This window comes from Microtus ochrogaster, chromosome 4 (assembly GCF_000317375.1).
Source record: "Microtus ochrogaster isolate Prairie Vole_2 chromosome 4, MicOch1.0, whole genome shotgun sequence".
Classification (NCBI taxonomy): Eukaryota; Metazoa; Chordata; class Mammalia; order Rodentia; family Cricetidae; genus Microtus; species Microtus ochrogaster.
Window position 1 is genome coordinate 70762838 of NC_022011.1, and position 19899 is coordinate 70782736.

Below are 19899 nucleotides of genomic sequence, written 5' to 3' on the forward strand. Positions count from 1 at the left end.
TGTAGACCAGGCTGGTCTCGAACTCACAGAGATCCGCCTGCCTCTGCCTCCCAAGTGCTGGGATTAAAGGCGTGCGCCACCACCGCCCGGCAACTTGGGGGATTTTTATTATTGTTTTTAGATGATTGTTTTAATGAGATAATTCCATATAACCTTCAGATTCGTACTTTCAAAGTACAGAGATCAGTGGGGTTTAGTACATTCATAAGTTCACCCATTAGTGTCACTGCCCTCCTCGTTCCCTCTCTCAATGCTGGGAGCTATTTCCTGTCGCTGTGGCTCCATTCTGGATGATTGTGTGTGTGTGTGTGTGTGTGTGTGTGTGTGTGTGTGTGTGTGTGTGTGTGTATCCTGCATTACATTCGGTCCTTTATATCTGATATCTTTCACTTCATGTGTTCAAGGTTCATCCATCTTGTATATTGCTTACCTTTTTATTTCCAAATAATATTGCATTTATATAGACAAGCCATATCTTCCTTGCCATTCATTATTGGCCACTGTGAAGAGTGCTGCCTTTGACTTTTAGAGGAACACCCAGGGTGTTTGCTTCAGCTCTTCTTGGGTTAAGGCCCTGGCGAGTCCAGGCGAGATTCCTTTGGGCCTCTCTGTCCATCCTCCTGCTTTCTGAGGTTGTTGGACTTCTGTTTTCTATCACTGCAGTCCTCTGTTGCTCCTCTTCTTTGCGTAGTAGGTCTAGCAGTTTCGGTGCTGGTTAGACTTACTAGATCACATTTCCTTATGTCCTGTTAGATCTGCTGTCTGCCGCCTACCTTAGCAGTCAAAGGTCAAAGCTCCCAGACTTCATTTATAATTCAGACTAAATGAAGAACAAACTCTTTAATATCTAAATGTAATTCAGAAGCACTCTTTGGGATTTCCACAGTGAATATTTATCATGTAGACCCTCTTAAGAGAAAGTTTAGTAACGCTGAATTTTTATGGCAGAACTCCTGTTAGAAGCAGTGGAGAGTTCCCTGTAGGAAGGGTAGAGGGTGAATCTGGCTGTTCCGGCTGCTCTCAGCTCTTCAGAACCCATTTTCTGGGGCAGTTGGCTCAGCACCACTGAGGCATTTTTAATTGGTGCTTCTCATTGCCACTCAAGCCACAAGCAAATTTTATCTAGGACATAGGTATCTAAGTGATGGCTGTTGCTCACATTTGATTTCAGCTTAGATCATGGAGACTCGTAGGACACAAGCCCAAGAGTCTGCAGACAATATTGCTAGACACCCTTTTAACTAGAAACACAACCAAGTACTATTGGAATTGTTAGCCAAATATTTTTCGTGTGAAATAGTCTGTTATGAATCTAGAAAATTATGCAGAGCAAAGCATTTTAATCAGAGTGCATAACTATTCTAAAATGAATTCACCATCTCTGACACTGAGCATTTAAAAATGTTAACTGGGTGATATAGCTGGGAGGAACCACAAATACAGATTGTTTATAGTTAGCATCAAATTTTCAAATTATTCTAATACTGATCTGGTATGTTTGATTAAATATGGAAGCAGCCCAACTGTATTAATTTTTCTAATTAATGAAGAGGAAAATACCTGTTAAAAATTCAGAAACCCATGCATGTAAAATATATGTACCATGCTATTATCTGATTTAAGAACTGTTTTAATTAAGATAACATTATTTCATTTTCTGCAATTTTCATAATTTATATTCTATAATTACTAATCCTAAATTATTTAACATTAATGAGTTATTGAACCAAACTGAGAATTACATTATTAGCATTTCCTCAAAATCATTAGGTTTTTAAATATATATATATATATATACATACATATATACATTCATACACATATGTATATTTAAAGTATGTTCAAACAGACTACAAAATAGAGACTATAGGATATCAGGTACTTCTTGGAAAAAGCTTGTTTTTACTTTTGACATAGAAATTAGTAATTACTTTCACGATATTGGAAGCACAACAGTATCCAAATCCACTCTGTCTTATGGCTCTCCTGTGAAGTGATCCATATTGGTAATCTTTAGGAAACAGTAACAGCCCCAAGTCTAGAGTGCTATGTGGCAAATGCGAATATACCCAGAATTCAAAATTACTGAGTTTTTTTATATTGACTTCCATTTTTTATATAAAAGAAAAAAATTAAACACATCAAGTTTCTTTTGCCTACCCTTTCACCTACCTAGCCACTGGAGTGTTGTCTTCTGATGTACTTTGTGTACTTTTACATTGAATATACTTCATAGTAACATGAATAACATTTTTTGTTGATTTTTAAATATGCACATTTGGGGTCTGGTTAAGAGCACTGACTGTTCTTCCAGTGGACCTGGGTTCAGTTCCCAGTACCCACTGGTGACTCACAACCTCTGTAACTTCATTTCTTTGGGTTCCAAAACACCTGATCTTTCTAGCACCATGTGGTATCCAGACATACATGCAACCAAAACACACATAAAATTGATATATATATGTGTGTGTGTGTGTGTATGTATATATAATTCTGCATTTGCCTTTCTTCCTGAGATGTGTCCACACCGGTACATGTAGATTTATTGCTTATACTGCTGTATCATGGTATTAATTGTACAGCTCTTTTTTTAGTTGAAATGAACATTTCCTTTTTAATTTATCTTTAACATATAATATATCATGCATTTATATCATATGCTTGTATGTTTCCGAGATGAGCAGGTTAGACTAATCGGTATAGCTGTCACTTTAGACACACACCTTTTGGGAGAGATTGGACATCTTCTCTGTTAGCCATTTAGATAAGCAGTTAGCTGTTGTTGGCCAGAGTCGTCCCCCTCCTACCCACTGCACCCCCACATCTGCACACTGCTCTGTGCAGCACCCTGCCCCATGGTCGTTCCTACTTTTCAATAAACTTAACTTTGATAGATGAGTGAAAGCATGATGGGTTTTTGTCTTGCACTTTATTTTACGTAGCATAATGACCTCCAGAACCGAAACCCTCTTTTTTTTTCTGCTTTGTTCCTTTTATTTATTTTTTTTAATTTTATTTATTTATTAAGGATTTCTGCCTCCTCCCCGCCACCGCCTCCCATTTCCCTCCCCCTCCCCCGATCAAGTCCCCCTCCCTCATCAGCTCAAAGAGCAATCAGGGTTCCCTGACCTGTGGGAAGTCCAAGGACCGCCCACCTCCATCCAGGTTTAGTAAGGTGAGCATCCAAACTGCCTAGGCTCCCCCAAAGCCAGTACGTGCAGTGGGATCAAAAACCCATTGCCATTGTTCTTGAGTTCTCAGTAGTCCTCATTGTCCACTATGTTCAGCAAGTCCGGTTTTATCCCATGCTTTTTCAGACCCAAGCCAGCTGGCCTTGGTGAGTTCTTAACAGTGAGCGTGTTTGAAGGTGTCTTCAGTTTCACATGTCTGAGCCTCTGGAACACACACTCTTAGAAGTGGTCATTTTTTTATTTGTATGTTTACGTTGTGTGTGTATACATGCATGTTCAAGTACAGCTTTCCCACATCCGAGGACTCTCGGAAGCCAGCTCTTTCCTTCTACCCTGCACTGTGCAACACTTGAACTCAGGTCTTTAGGCTTGGCAGCAGTACCTTTTCCCTCCCAGAGACTTCTCGTTTGCCCAAATGTATTTTTAAAAGATGCTTCCTATACTTCTAAAGTTTTATATTTCATATTTGTATCCCCAGTTTATCTGGAATTGATGGTGTGTGCAGAAGGCAGAGGAGGACATCAGATATCCTGCTCTCTTATGACAGTGGCTCACTAAACCCAGAGCTAGCCTGATGCAACAAATCTGTGTGTCTATTTGTGTGTGGAAATTTCTACTGTAGTGGGGCAATCACTGTATAACAGTATGCAAATACTGCATGCTTACCATGGCTGCAGCCTCTATGTACTTTATGAAGTTCTGTATTCAACAGATTACACTGGCTACCCGGGCTCTATCCTTACTTGTTACATCCCTGAGTGTATAAGGCGTTTGTTTATAGTAGTATGGTAGAGAAGAGACTAGCCATAGAGCTGTTCTTAGGGCATTGACAGTTGCATTAAGAGATATTTGGACTCATCTTATTATTGCCCAGTAGAGTTTGATTTGGTTTTAATTATTATTGTACACCTGACTAATATTAAGATGTCATTTCCCCATAGCAGTAATGTTTTCCACAGGGGTACCAAGAAGTAGTGAGGGAAGACTTAAGCCTCCCCACCTTCTCTTCCTCCTTGAGTATTATGTAACTGCGCTTGATGGAGGAGGAAAGCCATTGAACCCCTGGCCTTCATCACTGTGCTTGCTGTTCTGAACCTGCAGTGGCCACTGTTGCTTCTGCTAGTTAATCACAGCCGTGGTACAGGAAGCTGTGTCAGTACCAGCTCAGACATTCTGGAAGACAACCTTGGAAAACGGCACTTTAGCTAACGTGGCCTGTGCTGCCGATTGTTTTTAGGGAGAAAATGTTAGCATACCTTCATTGAATCACTTCGATCTTCATGAGCTAAAAGATGGTTGCTGTTAAACTTAGGAGTCAGAGCAGAGTGATGTGTGTGTCAAGACGTTTCCTCAGCCCTTCAGAGAACTGCTCAACACTGCTCTAATGCAGTGATATTTGGAAAGGAAAATTAAAAGTGTGATTATCTCCCGAAAAGTGAACGCCATCCATTAGCACATCTTCAGCAGTTATCAGCCTGCTGTAAAGATGAACATGGCATGTCTGCCCCGGGGAAACAAAAAACCCTGATTCATCTGCCAGCTCTGTAATGTCTGGATTGTTCCTATAGCTGCCCTCCGCAGGGCTTCACAATCCACTTACTAAGAAATCAATCTAATCTGGTTCTGCATAGATTTTTCTATCCTGGGCTTGTATTCTTCTACAATTAAACAGGGAGAAAAATGCTCTAACATTGAAGGGAGAAAAGCCCTAGGCTACAGATTTTCATAGCTAAAAAAATCTTATATTGAACAGTTGCACGTTTTAACGTCTACCAAAAGCCTTGGTAAAACATTTAGTTTGCATGGGTAGGTGGCTTGTAATTCCATCAAAATTATCTTTTTTTTGGGGGGGTGTATATGTGTATACCTTCCAGCCATTTTTTTTAAATCAACAAACAAGCAATGTCTAGTAATTTAGGATTCTATGATCATTACTATAGCTTAGATCAATTATTTGTTGATCCCAACTTTAGTTGTTTTATCAGTAATGATGCTGTTGGTACCGCAGCAAATTCAAGTTAATTTTCCCACCATGATACCAGAACTGGTATCCAAGAGGTACAGATTGTAGAGGGCATTTGCTTTCTGAATATACTTCTGAATCAGAGGGATTTTTTTTTGAAGAGGATATGAAACTGTCTCACACTGTATGTCTTCTAAATGTAAATACAAATGCTTATTATTATTGAAAAGAGGGTACATTCAGAACAAGTCTTGTTAAAACTGTGATTCTTCTCAGCCTTGAATAATAAGGACTTACTGCTCATCGTTGTCTGCTGAAGCTCTCAGCTGAGAGGTGGCACATTTGTTGGTGACAACATCAGTGTGAGATCACTAGGGTCACATCTCAATCATATACTGATGTCGAGGGGAGACTGCTAAAAGTCTGGAGTTGATGGTATTTTAAAGTACAGAACAGCCATTATGGTATCTACTTGCCAAAAATTGCTCCAGCATCTACATGTAAGTACCAGTCTGGAAAATACCAGAGACAGGAGCGCACAGTAAATGGTGCTGGGCTGATGAGCTGATTGGATGTGGGCCATCGGGAATTCTACAAATCGAGAGAAATCATTTCAAACAAGACAAGAACTTTAGAAACAAGCAACCAGTTGCTTACCAGGAGCCACACCTTAAAGAAAATGGACTCTCCCCTGCCCAGAGAGCACCCGCCATCCATAGCTCCTCAGTGGGGACTCACATGTCCCACTGCCATCCATGCTGCAGTGTTGACAGGCTTGCTTCTTTGCAGTCAACTACAGCTGCTGAGAGTTCACAAGTGTACCAGGCCTGTCATGGACAAAAGGTACCATTTTGCCTTGATCCTCCTTGGCCTCTGACTCTCACAGTGTTTCTGCCCCCTCTGCTGGTCCCTGGGACTTGAGGGGAGGTTGTGATATGGAAATCTCATTTGCGGCTAAGCACCCCACGGATGTCTTCTCTCTGCAGGTTGACCAGTTGTGTTTCTTCATTAGCCACCTTTCATTGCACAGAGAAACTTCTCTGCTGAGGTCTGAGGGCTACCCTAACCCGTGGGTATAGAGATACGAGTTTAGAAGACAGTTTGGTACAGGACCATTTAACAAAATAATAATAGTACCTTCACACCTGGGGCCTGTGAGCTCCCCAGTCTTGCCCAGATTTACAGTGCAAGACATTTGTTTCCTCCTGTGGAACCGGCCCTAAATTCTATCAGAAAGTTGTTGGCTGCCCTGTAGCATTCCTGCCCCTATTGTACCCGTGGGTGTATCTTGCCATGTGTCATTATTATAGGTTCACAGCTGGCTATGGCTGTTAATGACATCCCACAGCCAGTCCCCTCCAGCAGCCTGAATGGCACCCTCTGGTGCTATGAAAGCTAGTCAACATAGAAGAAGCTTCCAGATCATTACCAGCTTGATTTCTCCATGCCTTGTGACCAAACTTGTGTTCTTAGCAACAGGGCCTTTCAGTCGAGTTCTGCTGGGAAACCTGAGCAGCAGCATAGCCCGTATTGTTGTGGGCTCTCTAGCGCACACTAATCTCGAACAAAGATAGCCCTGGAACTGACTTTTTATGTGGTAGCCCCTGTCTTCTGAAACATTATCCCCCATGTAGGGTACTCCAATTAATGTCTTTTACCCATGTGCACATGTGTGTAGTTTATAAAGTAGTAGGTTTCATACAGCTTTTTCAAACCTCTGTATTGTTAATTATTCTTCCACCCTTTCTCCACATTAGCCTCTTATCCTCCTTGTTTTCCTCAAATATCCTTCCCCATTCTTCTTTTCATATCGCCCATGGGAATTTAAATTCTTCTGAAAATTTAAAGAGAGACTGCTTATTAGCCCTGATTTTAAAATAATAATTCTTCTTCTTCTTCTTCTTCTTCTTCTTCTTCTTCTTCTTCTTCTTCTTCTTCTTCTTCTTCTTCTTCTTCTTTTTCTTCTTCCTCCTCCTCCTCTTCCTCTTCCTCTTCCTCCTTTTTTTTTTTGTGGAGGGGATGGTGTTCAAGACAGTGTTTTACTGTGTAGCCCTGAATGTTCTAGAACTCCCTCTGTAGATCAGCCTTCCCTTACTCAGAGATCTGCCAGCATCTGCCTCCTGAATGCTGGGATTAAAGGCATGCACTGCCGCCACCACCTGACTTAAATTCGGTTTTTACCACATGCATTTGTTTGAGGGCATGTGCACATTCCATCACATAGACGTAGACGTCAGAGGACGACTTATGGAAGGCAGTTCTCTCCACGACACAGGTCCTAGGGATCAAACTCAGGTCATCAGACTCAACAGCAAGTGCCTTTACCTGACGATCTTACCTGCCCTGATTTTAAATTTTATAAATTACAATTCATAGTTTATTCCATATCTGCTCAAAGCCTTCCCTATGGATCATGTTGGCATATGGTGGCCATGATTAAGGAAAGATTAAGCCAGTCAGTTCTCTTCTCTGTCACACTGTGAACTGCTCTTGCTTTATGGAGTCACGCTAGAGGTGTAAAGCATCCCGTGCTTTGGAAGGGCCTGCTCACCTGAATGGGTGTCTGCAGATCGTCTCTTGAGAGAACCTTCTGATCTGTTCTCTTGTCTCCCACCCTTGCCCCCCACCCCATTTGGTAGCTGGAAATCCTATGCATTTATGTGGAAAGCAGTGGTGAGTAAAGAGGAGAAAGCGGTCGGGTGGATTTGAGACTGTGGGATGTAGCAGGGGCTTTAACATTTCAAAGCTGCTCATCTGGGTTTTAGACATTGCTATCTAGAGCAGCAGTGACTGGATATTGACTGTCTCCAGGCTCTGTTCTCTTCCCCAGACAGTTATTGATGATGCCAGATCTGTCCTCCTCCCACATGTGAATTCATTTCTCCCTCAGCACAAAAATAGCTTCTTACGGCCCTGGTCTATAAATCAAGAGCTGAGAACGTGATTACAGCGAGAAATGGGAGCACAGCAAAAATTTAAGAAGTGTGCTATGCTCTTCTTTATTTTTGTAACTGGAGCAAAATTTCTCTTCAAGTTAAAGAACCTTCGCTCTTCACAAAATCTAAAAATAAATTATTGGTCTGGCTAATCAGGTAAAAATTGTGTTTTAGATGCATATTGCATGGAGGATACACTGCAGCCTTCCAAGCACTGGAGTAAGAGGTGTGCACCACCACGCTCTAGAGTTAGAGGTATGCACCACCACGCGCTGGACTTAGAGGTGTGCACCACCATGCTCTAGAGTTTGAGGTGTGCACCACCACCACACTGGAGTTAGAGGTGTGCACCACCACGCGCTCGAGTTAGATGTGTCCACACACTGGAGTTAGAGGTGTAGGAAAGTTTTCCTTTTTTCTTTTCTTTTTTTTTTTTTGAAACAAAACAAAACAAAAACCTTTCCCTGCTTCTTACCATTGCCACCCTCATTTAAACTTGCAAGATTGAGATTGTCTTGACACCAAAAAAAGAGGACATTCTTATGTGAACACTTATCATTTTTATTTTGAGCTTAGATTTCCCCTTTCTGTGTCTGCATCTTTAGAGAGTTTGAGTCGATAAGAAGTGGGGATTAACGGCATTTTTCAGGCTATAAACACAGATAATTCCTGTCCACCTGTCAATTCCTAGGATGAATCTTTGCCTGGATTCCTGCGCCTTTGCCTGAATAGGATCTTGCACCCTGACTGAAGCCATTGCAAGAAAGTCTGGCCTTGTGTTAGCCATCTTACTGTTTTCCTTCCATTTGCTTCAGTTTTTCAAATGCTAGCCGGGATGTTAGAAAACCCTTCTCTGGATTTCTTTAACTAATCAGAACACCTGTTGTGGGGTGGGCCTCAACAGAAGTCTTACTTCCTGTGTAATTCATGGGGATGCCACAGGGAACTGTTTGTCTCATTTTTGTCTAGTAACACATCCTCTTTGATCTTCACTTCCCATATGGTCGTCTAAATCTTTTATTCATAGATTCAAAGCACTCACACAAAATGCTTCTGTCAAAGAATACTTAACATCATCTAAAATGTCTCCGCCTCTGTTGCTCCGTGTGTTTTCTCCACCTCGAATGTTTGCACTCAGCATCAAAAAGTCATTTTCTCTTTGAGAGACTGGTCACAATATTATTTATTAATATCTTAACCTTTTTCTGGAACGTATTTTAGACAGCCATTATAAGGGAATCTGAAACTACCGTAGACTTTGTAGCATGCAGAATGGAAGACTGGGAAGTAGGAAAACACATGGATAAAAATGGAACCGTGGACGATCGCAACGTTTACCAAACCACTGGCCAGAGAAACAAACCAGGACCGTACTTGCCTAGCGCTTTGCTGCCCCTGCCTTTGTGATGCTTTAAATATTGAAAGTGTGTGAGCACAGTCTGAGAGCGTGAACAGGTGTCTCAGGTCAAGTGCAGCTGAAAGGGAAATACCCAAGTCAGACTGCAGGCCTCGCTGCTTTCCTGAGTGTCTGTCTGGTCTGCCTCTCTCCTGCAACATTATTGCCCCGCTGTGGTTCACACTTGTGACTGGGTTTCGAGTGGAGGGGGACCAAAGCAAATGCCTGTTGGCGAGTGCAGATAGCTCAAGAGTCCGGTCAGGAGTTGCTATGTGAAGGGCATTATTCTTAATCTGGAGTGCTGTCTCTACTGAACACAACATCACACTCGGATCACATAAATAATTATGAAGACACCCTTTGCCCTGTCTCATTTGTTTTGTCTCATAGATTATGAATATGTACATACATTCAAGATGACTAATCTTGAATTATGGCCTGTTGTCATGTTTTTGCTTTCTCTCCTTACTGAGATGTTGGGAATTGCCTCTAGAAGAGGGGGACTGACTAATTGTATGAAAGCCCAGGAACCATGGTTCTTGGTGTCTTAGCTAACAGGGAATTGAAGGCAGGCTGCATGGCTCCAGATAGAAGCCTACACTCGCAATGAGGCATGAGAAGAGGAGGAAGTCTCTGTCTGTTGAGGCTGATGATGCACACCAAGCAACTTTGGAAGATGTTCCCAAAAGTTTAGTCAAATGCCAAGAATTGCTTTCAGACTGTTGCTAAAAATTCCTTCTGCCTTGGCTAATGAAGTTTTTAAAGCAGGGTCGTCAGCGCTCCCTGGGGAGTGATGGTGTCAGTTTGTCTTACAGTAGCTTCCTTGTTCTACAAGTGGGCATGGCACAGACCTTCATCATCTATTTTATTTATTGGCTTATTTTTTTAAAAAAAAAAACTTAAATAGCCTGGTTTAAGGATGGGGAGCTGCTATCTGCTTGTTTGGAGAACAGTCAAGATTTATTGTTTGATTTTGTCCGACCCTCAGACAGAGAATGAATCTAGTGTGGAGACCGCATTTCCTAGCCAGTCCACCTAAAAGCAACAGATGAGGCCCCTGTTTCGCAAGCACAGGAAAAACAAAACTAGCTGACCTGGACGTTTACCTATTGGTAGATGGTACTAGGTTTTTGGAACATCAGAGGTTTGTAGCCTTAGGGAGGCCCTCCCTACTTCTTACATGCCAAGGATTAGTATAGTGAGCCTGTGACATGGCTGATGGGAGTCCAGAGACAGGGAAATTTCACCTGACAGTGGGATAAATACTTTGAAGTCGGAGGTTTTCCTTTTCTATGGGTGTCATATTTTAAAAGTGGTATTCTCAGCAAAAAAAATCAAGAACATTCAAGAAATCTATGGCATCATAAAGTGAGTAATCTGCCTCCTTTGTAAGAAAAAAAAAAAGGAAAACCATTAAAATTTACCTTTAACACCAAACAACCAAAAGTCTTCAGATTGGCAAGCATTTCAGTGTCCTCCATGCTGGTTAGAGGCGAGGCACAGTCGCTCCCCCAAGAAGCACTGCTGTGTGGTGATGGAAACCATCAAGGAAGAGACCATAGGGAGTGGCAGTCTAGACAGTGGGACAGATAAGACACTGTCTGGAGTAGTTCACTGAGCGAAATTTAATTTGCTGTTGGGCAACTGTGGGTAGTTTTGTTAGCCATTGATGAAGTTCTTTGCATCTGAGTGGCAGATGCCAACCTGAGAAGGGATGAGGGAAGTGTCATGGCGGAGGTTCTACGTGGCCCCACTCTTCTCCCTGTGGCCTCCCCAGTGCTTACCCAGTAGTGTTCAAGTAGGCAAGCTCACATTGGGTCAGAGAGGTGGAGCATTTTCTAAGAATGTTCTTGCTTTTATAGCAAGAGACACAAAGTAAAGTTAAAATTCATCAGCATGTTCAGTTTCCGGTGTATAGTGCATACATACATAGTTCTGCGGTACCTGCATGGCAGCTCTGGCATTTGAACAACTCTTGAAAGAATTTTTAGACTGTTCTGCACATTCTTCCCCCAAAATAGCATTCGAAGTGTGAAACAGCTTGGCATATGAGGCGAGTTCAAGTACTTCCACGTTCCTGGAATGTAGGTTTGTGTGGGAAAGGGCGAACGAAGGGAGCCAGGTGGTAAGGGCCTTCTGTGCCACCCTCAGAAGTTTGCATTTTGTCTTCTGTGGTCTGTTTGTACGTGAGCAGTGGGAGAATGACACCCATTTATTGTCACTCAGCAAACCTCAGTAGCAACAGCAGGAAAGAGCCTGAAAGGGTAAGAAATCCAAGCCATGAAGGCTGATTGGAAGGTGGAGAGAATGTTCCAGCCCAACTGGGATGAAAGGCTAGAGACCCAACCTTTGACCCTGGCAGGAAGGTGAGGCCATGAGTCTGCTTCTCTGACATTTGTAGGAATGAAGAGGACTCACGTGCCCCTAGGCAGTGAAATAACCCCTGCTTTCCAGGTTGAGTGCCCCATGGTCCCAGCTAGAGCAGACTCTCTTCGAGGAAAGAATTGTAACATGTTTATCACAAAGTGTGTTTGGAAATACTGTAACTCACAGGACTGCGAGTGTTTGTTAGTCTTAACATAGCCAGCAACCCTCCTCCCTGGTTGGCATAAGCAGAAAGAGGTGATTAGACATCACTCTTAGTCTCTCTAGGAAGGCACATGAACCAGACTCTGAACCGTGGCCAGGAACAGTGCTCACTGCAATGGCTGTGTTCATGGCAAGCACTCGGGTCACCACCACTCTCTTCTCACTGCAATGGCTGTGTTCATGGCAAGCACTCGGGTCACCACCACTCTCTTCTCACATGACTCCCTACAGCCCACTCACTAGACTGTCCTCGGGCATGGGCAGAGGACGAGCAGTCAAGTTTCCTAACTGCTGACAAAAGACTTAATTCGGGAGGATTTTCAAACATAATACTCAGTTCTAACTGGCCATTTTTATCAGTGAATAAAAACTAATTCCATATGTATAGAATTTTATAGTGATTTGCTACATATTCTACGTAGCACAAAAATGCATAGTCTCTGCCTAAGATTTAAAAAAAAAGAGACTAGTATTTTATTTAAAATAAAAAGCTTCGGCCGTTCAATAGGCATTAAGTTTCTTCTTATTCGTTGTTCATCTCTTGACCTGGACAGTTGCAAACATATGAATGGCCCACCGTAAATGGTTGATGATCACGTTATTCAAAATTGTGACGATATCATCCTATTGACATAAAACTCTTGTTGATGACTCAGTCCTTGTGTTTTAAATGTCTTTCACATTCCAGTGGAAGCTCCTGGAACACAAGCTGCCTGGCATCTTCAGAAGGGACGTGAAAGGGAGCCAGGGCGGAGTCTTATGGGCACAGTGCCTGCAGACACATGGTAGACAGCCAGCATTGGTTGGGAAGTGTTTCTAGGAATAGATGGTGGGGAGAGAGGAGAAGGAGAAGGAAGCAGGCCTTTCCTTCTTGGCTGAAGCTGCCTCTGGTGTCTCTAACATGGATCTGCCTCCACCGGCTCTAAAACAGAGTCGAATTAAGCAGCTTTTCAGAGTCCATGGATTCATTCTTCATTCCTTGAGTCACAGAGAGTGGACACTTTGAGACTCAGTTAAACTGAACATTTTCAGGTTATGAGGACCATACGCACAGTTCCTACACAGCATCGCCAAGGTAATCGGGTAATATGTGGTCTTCCAGATACACTCTGGCAGTTTGGCTTATTTTTAATGTTCATTATTAGCTTATTTTCCTAATGAGTTGTTTTATTACTTTAAACTGAAATAGGAAGGTAATTTTAGCTACAGCTTGCCATTGGCTTGGGGGATACCATGCTGTATTTAGGGGACCTAAGGCCTTTTCAGCAGCCAAACGCTCTTTGCCTGACTTTTGTGTCCATCCAGCCCCACCGAAAAGCTGCTAGTGCCTCCTCGGGACAAAGGTTGGAATACGTTAGACTGCTTGAGCGAAGTTAGAGCTCTCTGTCGGTATTTACCTCAGCACCCAGGGCAGCGGGCTGCTTGGGCCTTTTCACCTTGCATGAAGAGGCACAGTGTAAAGTGTCCCCTGTGTGCCAGCCATGGCACAGAGAGGGTTCAGACAGCCACGGCCTCTGCTGCTCTGAACAGGAGCCCAGAGGGACATGATAAGGTTAATAATTGTAAAGATGGGAAACATTGTAAAGCATCTCATTAAAGTTATGCACTTAAATCCCAAAGCTTGATAACCTTTCATGGTGGTCCCAAGATACACAAGCTCTATTAAGCCGTCCTGCATGGCACTTTGGGTGGCGGCATGTGTCCATGCTATCATAAAATGTGATGGTTTGGGCAGTTACACAGTGAGACATTACCAGTCCTAGTGTTCGGAAAACTAATTTTGGTAATAAAGTTAAATAACAAAAATACAAAGAATCTGCTCTCGGTTGTCAGAAGGAAACCACTTTCTGAGCTCAAGGACAGTGTGGTGACCTGCTACCAGGATCAAGACAAATGCCCTTACTAAGATTTGCTCCCCGTTTCCCCACCCCCTCCTCAAATGTCCCTTTTGAAATGGGATAAGGGCACATTAGCTAGAGCAAGGCTCCTGGAGCTTCGACCCCTTGATTGCCTCCATTCACGGGAGCGGTTACCCTGCTTGAAACAGCGCCCAGGTCCGCTGTGTGAACTGCTGTGCCTATGCTGGACAAAGGCAAATCACACACACTTTCATCCAGCAAAGATTCCTGGGGAAGATGTCAGGGAGTTAGACAGGAAAGCAGAACTGCAGCAGGCAGCCCTGGACCTTTCATGAGTCCGTGTCCTTTTATGAGGGCTTTGTTTTTTTATGCCTAGAGTTACAAATCTTTTTTATAAATTATTAAATACTCCTCAAAAGTGTTTGGGGTTTCTTTCCTACTTTCAAAACAAGGAAAAGCACAAATACTGAAAGAAATAAAGAAAAAAAATCTATGTTCTTACCCCAAAGGAATTACTTCACTTTTTATCTTTTCAAGACGTTTCTCTCTCTCCCGACTCACCCCCCCCCCGTGTGTGTGTGTGTGTGTGTGTGTGTGTGTGTTCTGTCTGTCTGTGTCACTGTTTAGGAGCACTGGCTTTGGGATCAGAACATCTTAAGTTTGATCTTAGTATTTCTAGTAGCCAATGTGTTTTATCTGTAATATAAAATTACTGATATCCCCGTGACAAAGTATTGTGTGTAAGATAAAGTAGATTATGTATTCAAGATGAAGATGCATATCTTAAGTGCTTTAATTTACATTGACAAATGTTTGATTACTTAGTCTGTGTTCTACCACTGCCCTCTAATGCCATAATGTGCTGTGCTAATTGGTGCATGGCAGAGAAGGACAAGGAGGCACACAAATTAAATAGGTTTTCACATGAATATAGTTTTTGAATACATATAGTATAAGCCAGTGGTTCTCAACTTCCCTAATGCTGTAACTTTTTAATACAGTTCCTCGTGTAGTCGTGACCCCCAACCAAAAATTATTTTTATTCAACTTCATAATTGTAATTTTGCTGCTATTATGATTAGTAAGATAAATATCTGTGTTCACCGATGCCCTTAGGTGATCTCTTGGAAAATCCCCAAAGGGGTTGTGACCCACAGGTTGAGACCCACAGCCATAAGCTAAGGAAACTATATAGCTCAAATACTGTCCTGGCTTGTAAGTCTTCCTTTTGTTAATGTACTGGTCTAAGAATGTGTTTTTGCTTTTTATAAGGCAGCTCTTCGTTCTAAGTATGCCCCTGTTAGCATGCATCTCTACTGGAGTCTCACAGCTTCCTTACAGCATTTTAGTGACCTTCGGGACTTTTTAATGGATATGCTGCACACGTGGCTTCAGAGCGTTACAAATGCCAGCTCTGTCATATGTCAGTTGTTCTGAACCTCGGGTTTTAAGGAGAAACAAAGTATGTCCCAAATTGATATAGTTAGCTACAGTTAAAAAAAAATTAGAAATGTAATTTTGAATTTTACTTGAGATTTTCTTATGTTTACATAATTAGATATAACAAATAGAGTGTTGGTGTGCAAAATAAGCCCGAAGTTAAATTTTATTGACAATTTTTTTTCTTTTTCCCTAGCTCAACTGAGAAGTCATTTCCTTGGAGATCAACAGGTATGTTTTCTTCATTGTTATTATATAAAAAGTGTTTTTGTGTTTTAGATACACACAAAAAAGTTACTTAGCTCACACCCACCCCGTCAACCCTGTACTAGAACTAAACCCAGGGCCTTGTGCACGCCAGGCAAATGCTCTACCACTGAGCTAAATCTCCAACTCCTGCCTTGCTTGTTCTTTAATTTCCTAGCTCTTGGTGGAGTAAGCCAAGCAGAGCTTTTGGCAGTACTGAGGCTGAGTTTGGCTCGGCTGTAGTGGTCCTGATCTCCTTCATCCGTGAGCCTAACTGAAAGTTACAGCATTGCACAGCAATTACCTACTGTCAACTGGGTGTCTAGAGCTTTTCATCACAAGGAAACCAAGGGGACGGCAGGAAGGTTATTATAAAAAGGATAAATACTCATCTCCATTGAATTTTTCTTTGTTCATGCTTAGAGTTACTTGAAATGTTCATTTTATATACTCAGCTTAAAATATCCGCTACTCCTAAGGTAGTCCAGTAGGCTTTAATATAGTTTGTGTATCTCTTCCCTAAATTCACCACTTGAAGAATGAATTACAAAGAGTACCTATCACTGTCACAAGGGTGGTACTCGGTCTTCACTCAGTATGTGGTACTCAAGCACCTATGCCAAGTGCTGGATGCTGTGCTCCCTGCTTAGCAGACAGTAGGAGCGCAGCACACCTGCCCCCCCCCCCAGCCAGGGCATATGGGGTTTCATAAGGTGAACAAGAGCTGGTCTTGAAGAAAACTCAGAGCACCAGATGCCCAGTATCTGAGTTTATCTGCATGCTGTCTCAGAATCCCAATGTCATTCTTCACACTGCTAATCTACAGTATTTGTCAGACTGTTGATACATCAAAGATAATGGGAAAACTAATCTGCAAGATCTCAATATAACATGTTACTAAAGGGAAAGATACTCCATGAGGAAACATGTGGCTAGCTTAGAATAAGGGGGTGGGGTGCTTTATGACATGGATAGGCCACTTCTACAGGAGCTATGTGAAGATGAGCCCAAAGCCCACCTGGTCTTCACCTCCACCAGACAGCAGAGGAGGCCTTCACAGCAGACAGGACACGCAGTACAGCACTGTGTGGGAATATTTGAAACTAGTTTGGAAAGGGAGAGGATGTGTAGGTGTTAGAGGGCTGAACTGGACCAGAAGGGAGGTTGAGTCTCTCACTAGTTAGGAAGAGAGCCTGAATATCCCTGAAGAAGAGTCACATTTAAATATCCATGGAAGAAACTACGTAGTTATGGATTGGAGGGAAGAAAATGTAGCAACAAAAGACCAGCTATAAAGTTACTGCCTAATTTGGTGTGGGATACATGAACTGCTAAGGATTTGGAGACTGACTTTGTGCAGACAAAAGACAGTGATAGCTTTGAGGTCTTGTATGGGGTAGGAGGGTGCCTTCACTGAAACACTGGGCAAGTCAGGGTGGAGAGCCAGTCTTTGGGACACTTTGGACTATGGTATTGGGCGGGCTGCATTTGATGACTAAAAGGGTAAAGGAGAACAGTGAGTAATTTGGAATGGAATAATTGTGAACGTAAGCCCCAGTCCAGAGTGGAGGCACTCCTATTGAGCAGATAGCCCCTGCACACGCAGACGCCATCAGACAGTTTAGACACGTAGCCGAGTGCCGTGGACTCAATGGACGGAACCATCTGAGTGGCCACAAAGCTGGAGCCCAGAGAACAGCCCTGCTTGCTGTTCCTGGGAGGTAATCAGAGATGATCTGAAGCCTGGGGAGCCCCAGGACATCAGCTGGAACCTGTGTTCTTTCCCGACCTTGTCACAGTATGTCAGGCTCCTGCACAAAGGGCAAGAGCATGACTGTCCTGCTCACCTGAGCAAATGAATACATGCATGCATGAGTGGATAATAAATGTCAGCAAGGTTTGAGGGCATATACATTAGCTTCACAACTAAACTTGGGGCCCTTGGAAAGTTTCTTTTTTGTCTCAGAACCAGGACCTAGAAAATGCCCAGTCCTTAGCAAATGTTAAAGATACCCCTCTGTGTAAGAGGAGCAACTGTATTAATTCAGAAACAAAATGCATACTTACAAAAAGAGTACAAAATGTTGTAATTTTTTAAAACTCTGAAGAGCCCATTTTTTACTCTTAACTACATTCCTCAGTGCTCTTGAATCCTTACATGTAGGACATATGAGCCACGTCCAACAAGCAGGCTGTGATCCCATGCACTCCAGAATGGTCATGAAAATTGGAAATTTACTTAAAATTTTTTGAAATTGTGCGCTCATTTGTTTCTCTTTAAACTCAGTTACATACTCTTGATCATGAATGTGGTAGATGATGATGTCATATGCCAATGTCAAAGGTTAAAGGTTAGACACTCCTGATAACCTAACAGGACATTGCCAGTCTTGTCCTTGCCAGCCACCACTGCTGCTGCCCTCTGTCTCTCCTCCTCTTCTTCTTTTTTTATTTTTAAGGCAGAGACTTTCTGTGCATGCCAGGAACTCACTGAGTCATAGCCCAGCCCTTCCTGTTCAGATTCAATATGGCCAGTATTTATGGGATTTTCTTTATTACAAATTTAACATGTATGATGTGACTCTGATCAGATTGTTTCCTTTGCAGCTCTTTCTGTATTCTGAATATAATACCTTCATTGAGATACAATTCACATGTCCTATAATGTACACATTTAGACCGCACGTTTCAGTGTTTTTGGTTTATTCGGGGTTAAGCACCCATCACCACAGTTAATTTCAGAGCGTTTTCATCACATGTAAAGATGTCACATACTTTTTATTCATGAGCTTCGGTTTCTACCCCAAACTATTCATCTTAAGATGCGACCATTCCCTTTCCTTATGAATCTGCCTATTCCAGACATTTCAGTTAATGGGTTTATGCAACGTGGTCCATAATTACGGACTTTTTTCACTTAGCATCATATTTTCAAAGTTTACCATCTGTGTTGATACTCAATTCCTTTACATTGATAAATAACCCTCTACTGTGTTATTGGAGAGCATTTTGCTTATCCAATCATGAATCAATAGGCATTTGTTTCTCCTTTTGGCTATTACTATGAATACATATGAAAGGTTCTAGATGTGTGTTTTTACCTAAGTGGGTAATGAAGAACAACATTGCTCAGTCAGCTGGTAACTCAGGGTTGAATCTTTTAAACAATTAGCAGAATGGTTTCCAGTGTGCCTGGACCTTTGTAACATTCCTACCAATAGCGTATAGGGCTATCCACACACCCTCCCACACCTTCTTTTACTACAGTTATCTTAATGGGTATGGCAGAGCATCTCCTGATTTGTTTTTATTTGCACTTCAGTGATGGCCATCATCATTTTGTCTTGGGTTAGTTTCTGGCTTTTTTTTGTTCTTCAAGCCGTGTTGAATGGCAAAGCTTGTACTTCAGTCTTAGTAGCTGTTATCGGAGGCTGCTCACTCGGTCCCAGCCACTGAGACTTGAAATAACTGCACAGAAACTGTATTAATTAAATCACTGCTTGGCCTATTAGCCCTCGCTTCTTATTGACTACCTCTTACATCTTAAATTAACCCGTTTCCATTATTTTATATTTTACCATGAAGCTTGTGGCTTACCAGCAAGGTTCCAGCACATCTGTCTCCCGCAGCAGCTACATGGTGTCTCAATGACTCCGCAGTCTTCCTCCCAGCATGCAGTTTGGTTTTCCTGCCTAACTCTATTCTGCTCTACCATTGGTCCAAGCAGCTTCTTTATTCACTAACCAATAAAAGCAACACGTATACAGAAGGACATCCCACATCAAGTAGCTCCCTTCCTGTCTTTTTATTATTAAAAAAAAAAATCCCTTCCCAATTCTAAATGTGCTGTACACATATCCATGGGAAGATGTTTTTATATATAGGAAAATATAAAGTAATTACTCATAATTGATCTCTATATGTTGTACATAGTTGCCCTTTTAAGCAAATTTGAGGATATTGATATGTAGTTTGTTTGTTTTTTAAGACAGGGTCTCACTGTATATCCCTGGTTAGCCTGGAATTCTCTATGTACATCAGGCTGGTCTCTGCCTCCCCCAATGCTAATTATCTATTATTGAATCTGAAATTCTTCTATGAATTAAATTTAGTATTGTACAATGAGAATTTCTTGAGAGCCTTGAACACAGGTGTAGCACACAATTGCCAGCACTCAAAGCAGAAGGCAGCCGGGCGGTGGTGGCGCACGCCTTTAATCCCAGCACTTGGGAGGCAGAGGCAGGCGGATCTCTGTGAGTTCGAGACCAGCCTGGTCTAC

General features: G+C 42.2%; 1 protein-coding gene across 14 annotated transcripts in view; it reads left to right on the plus strand.

Moving 5' to 3' along the window:
• The window catches only part of Pkp4 (plakophilin 4), a 208356-nt gene that overhangs the window by 125112 nt on the left and 63345 nt on the right, over positions 1-19899 (plus strand). For all 14 annotated transcript variants that reach the window (XM_005346435.3, XM_026778572.1, XM_026778575.1 and 11 more), the window contains one exon: positions 15571-15605. In XM_005346435.3, the coding sequence (XP_005346492.1) occupies positions 15571-15605 (35 nt within the window). The remainder of the gene's footprint in view (positions 1-15570; positions 15606-19899) is intronic.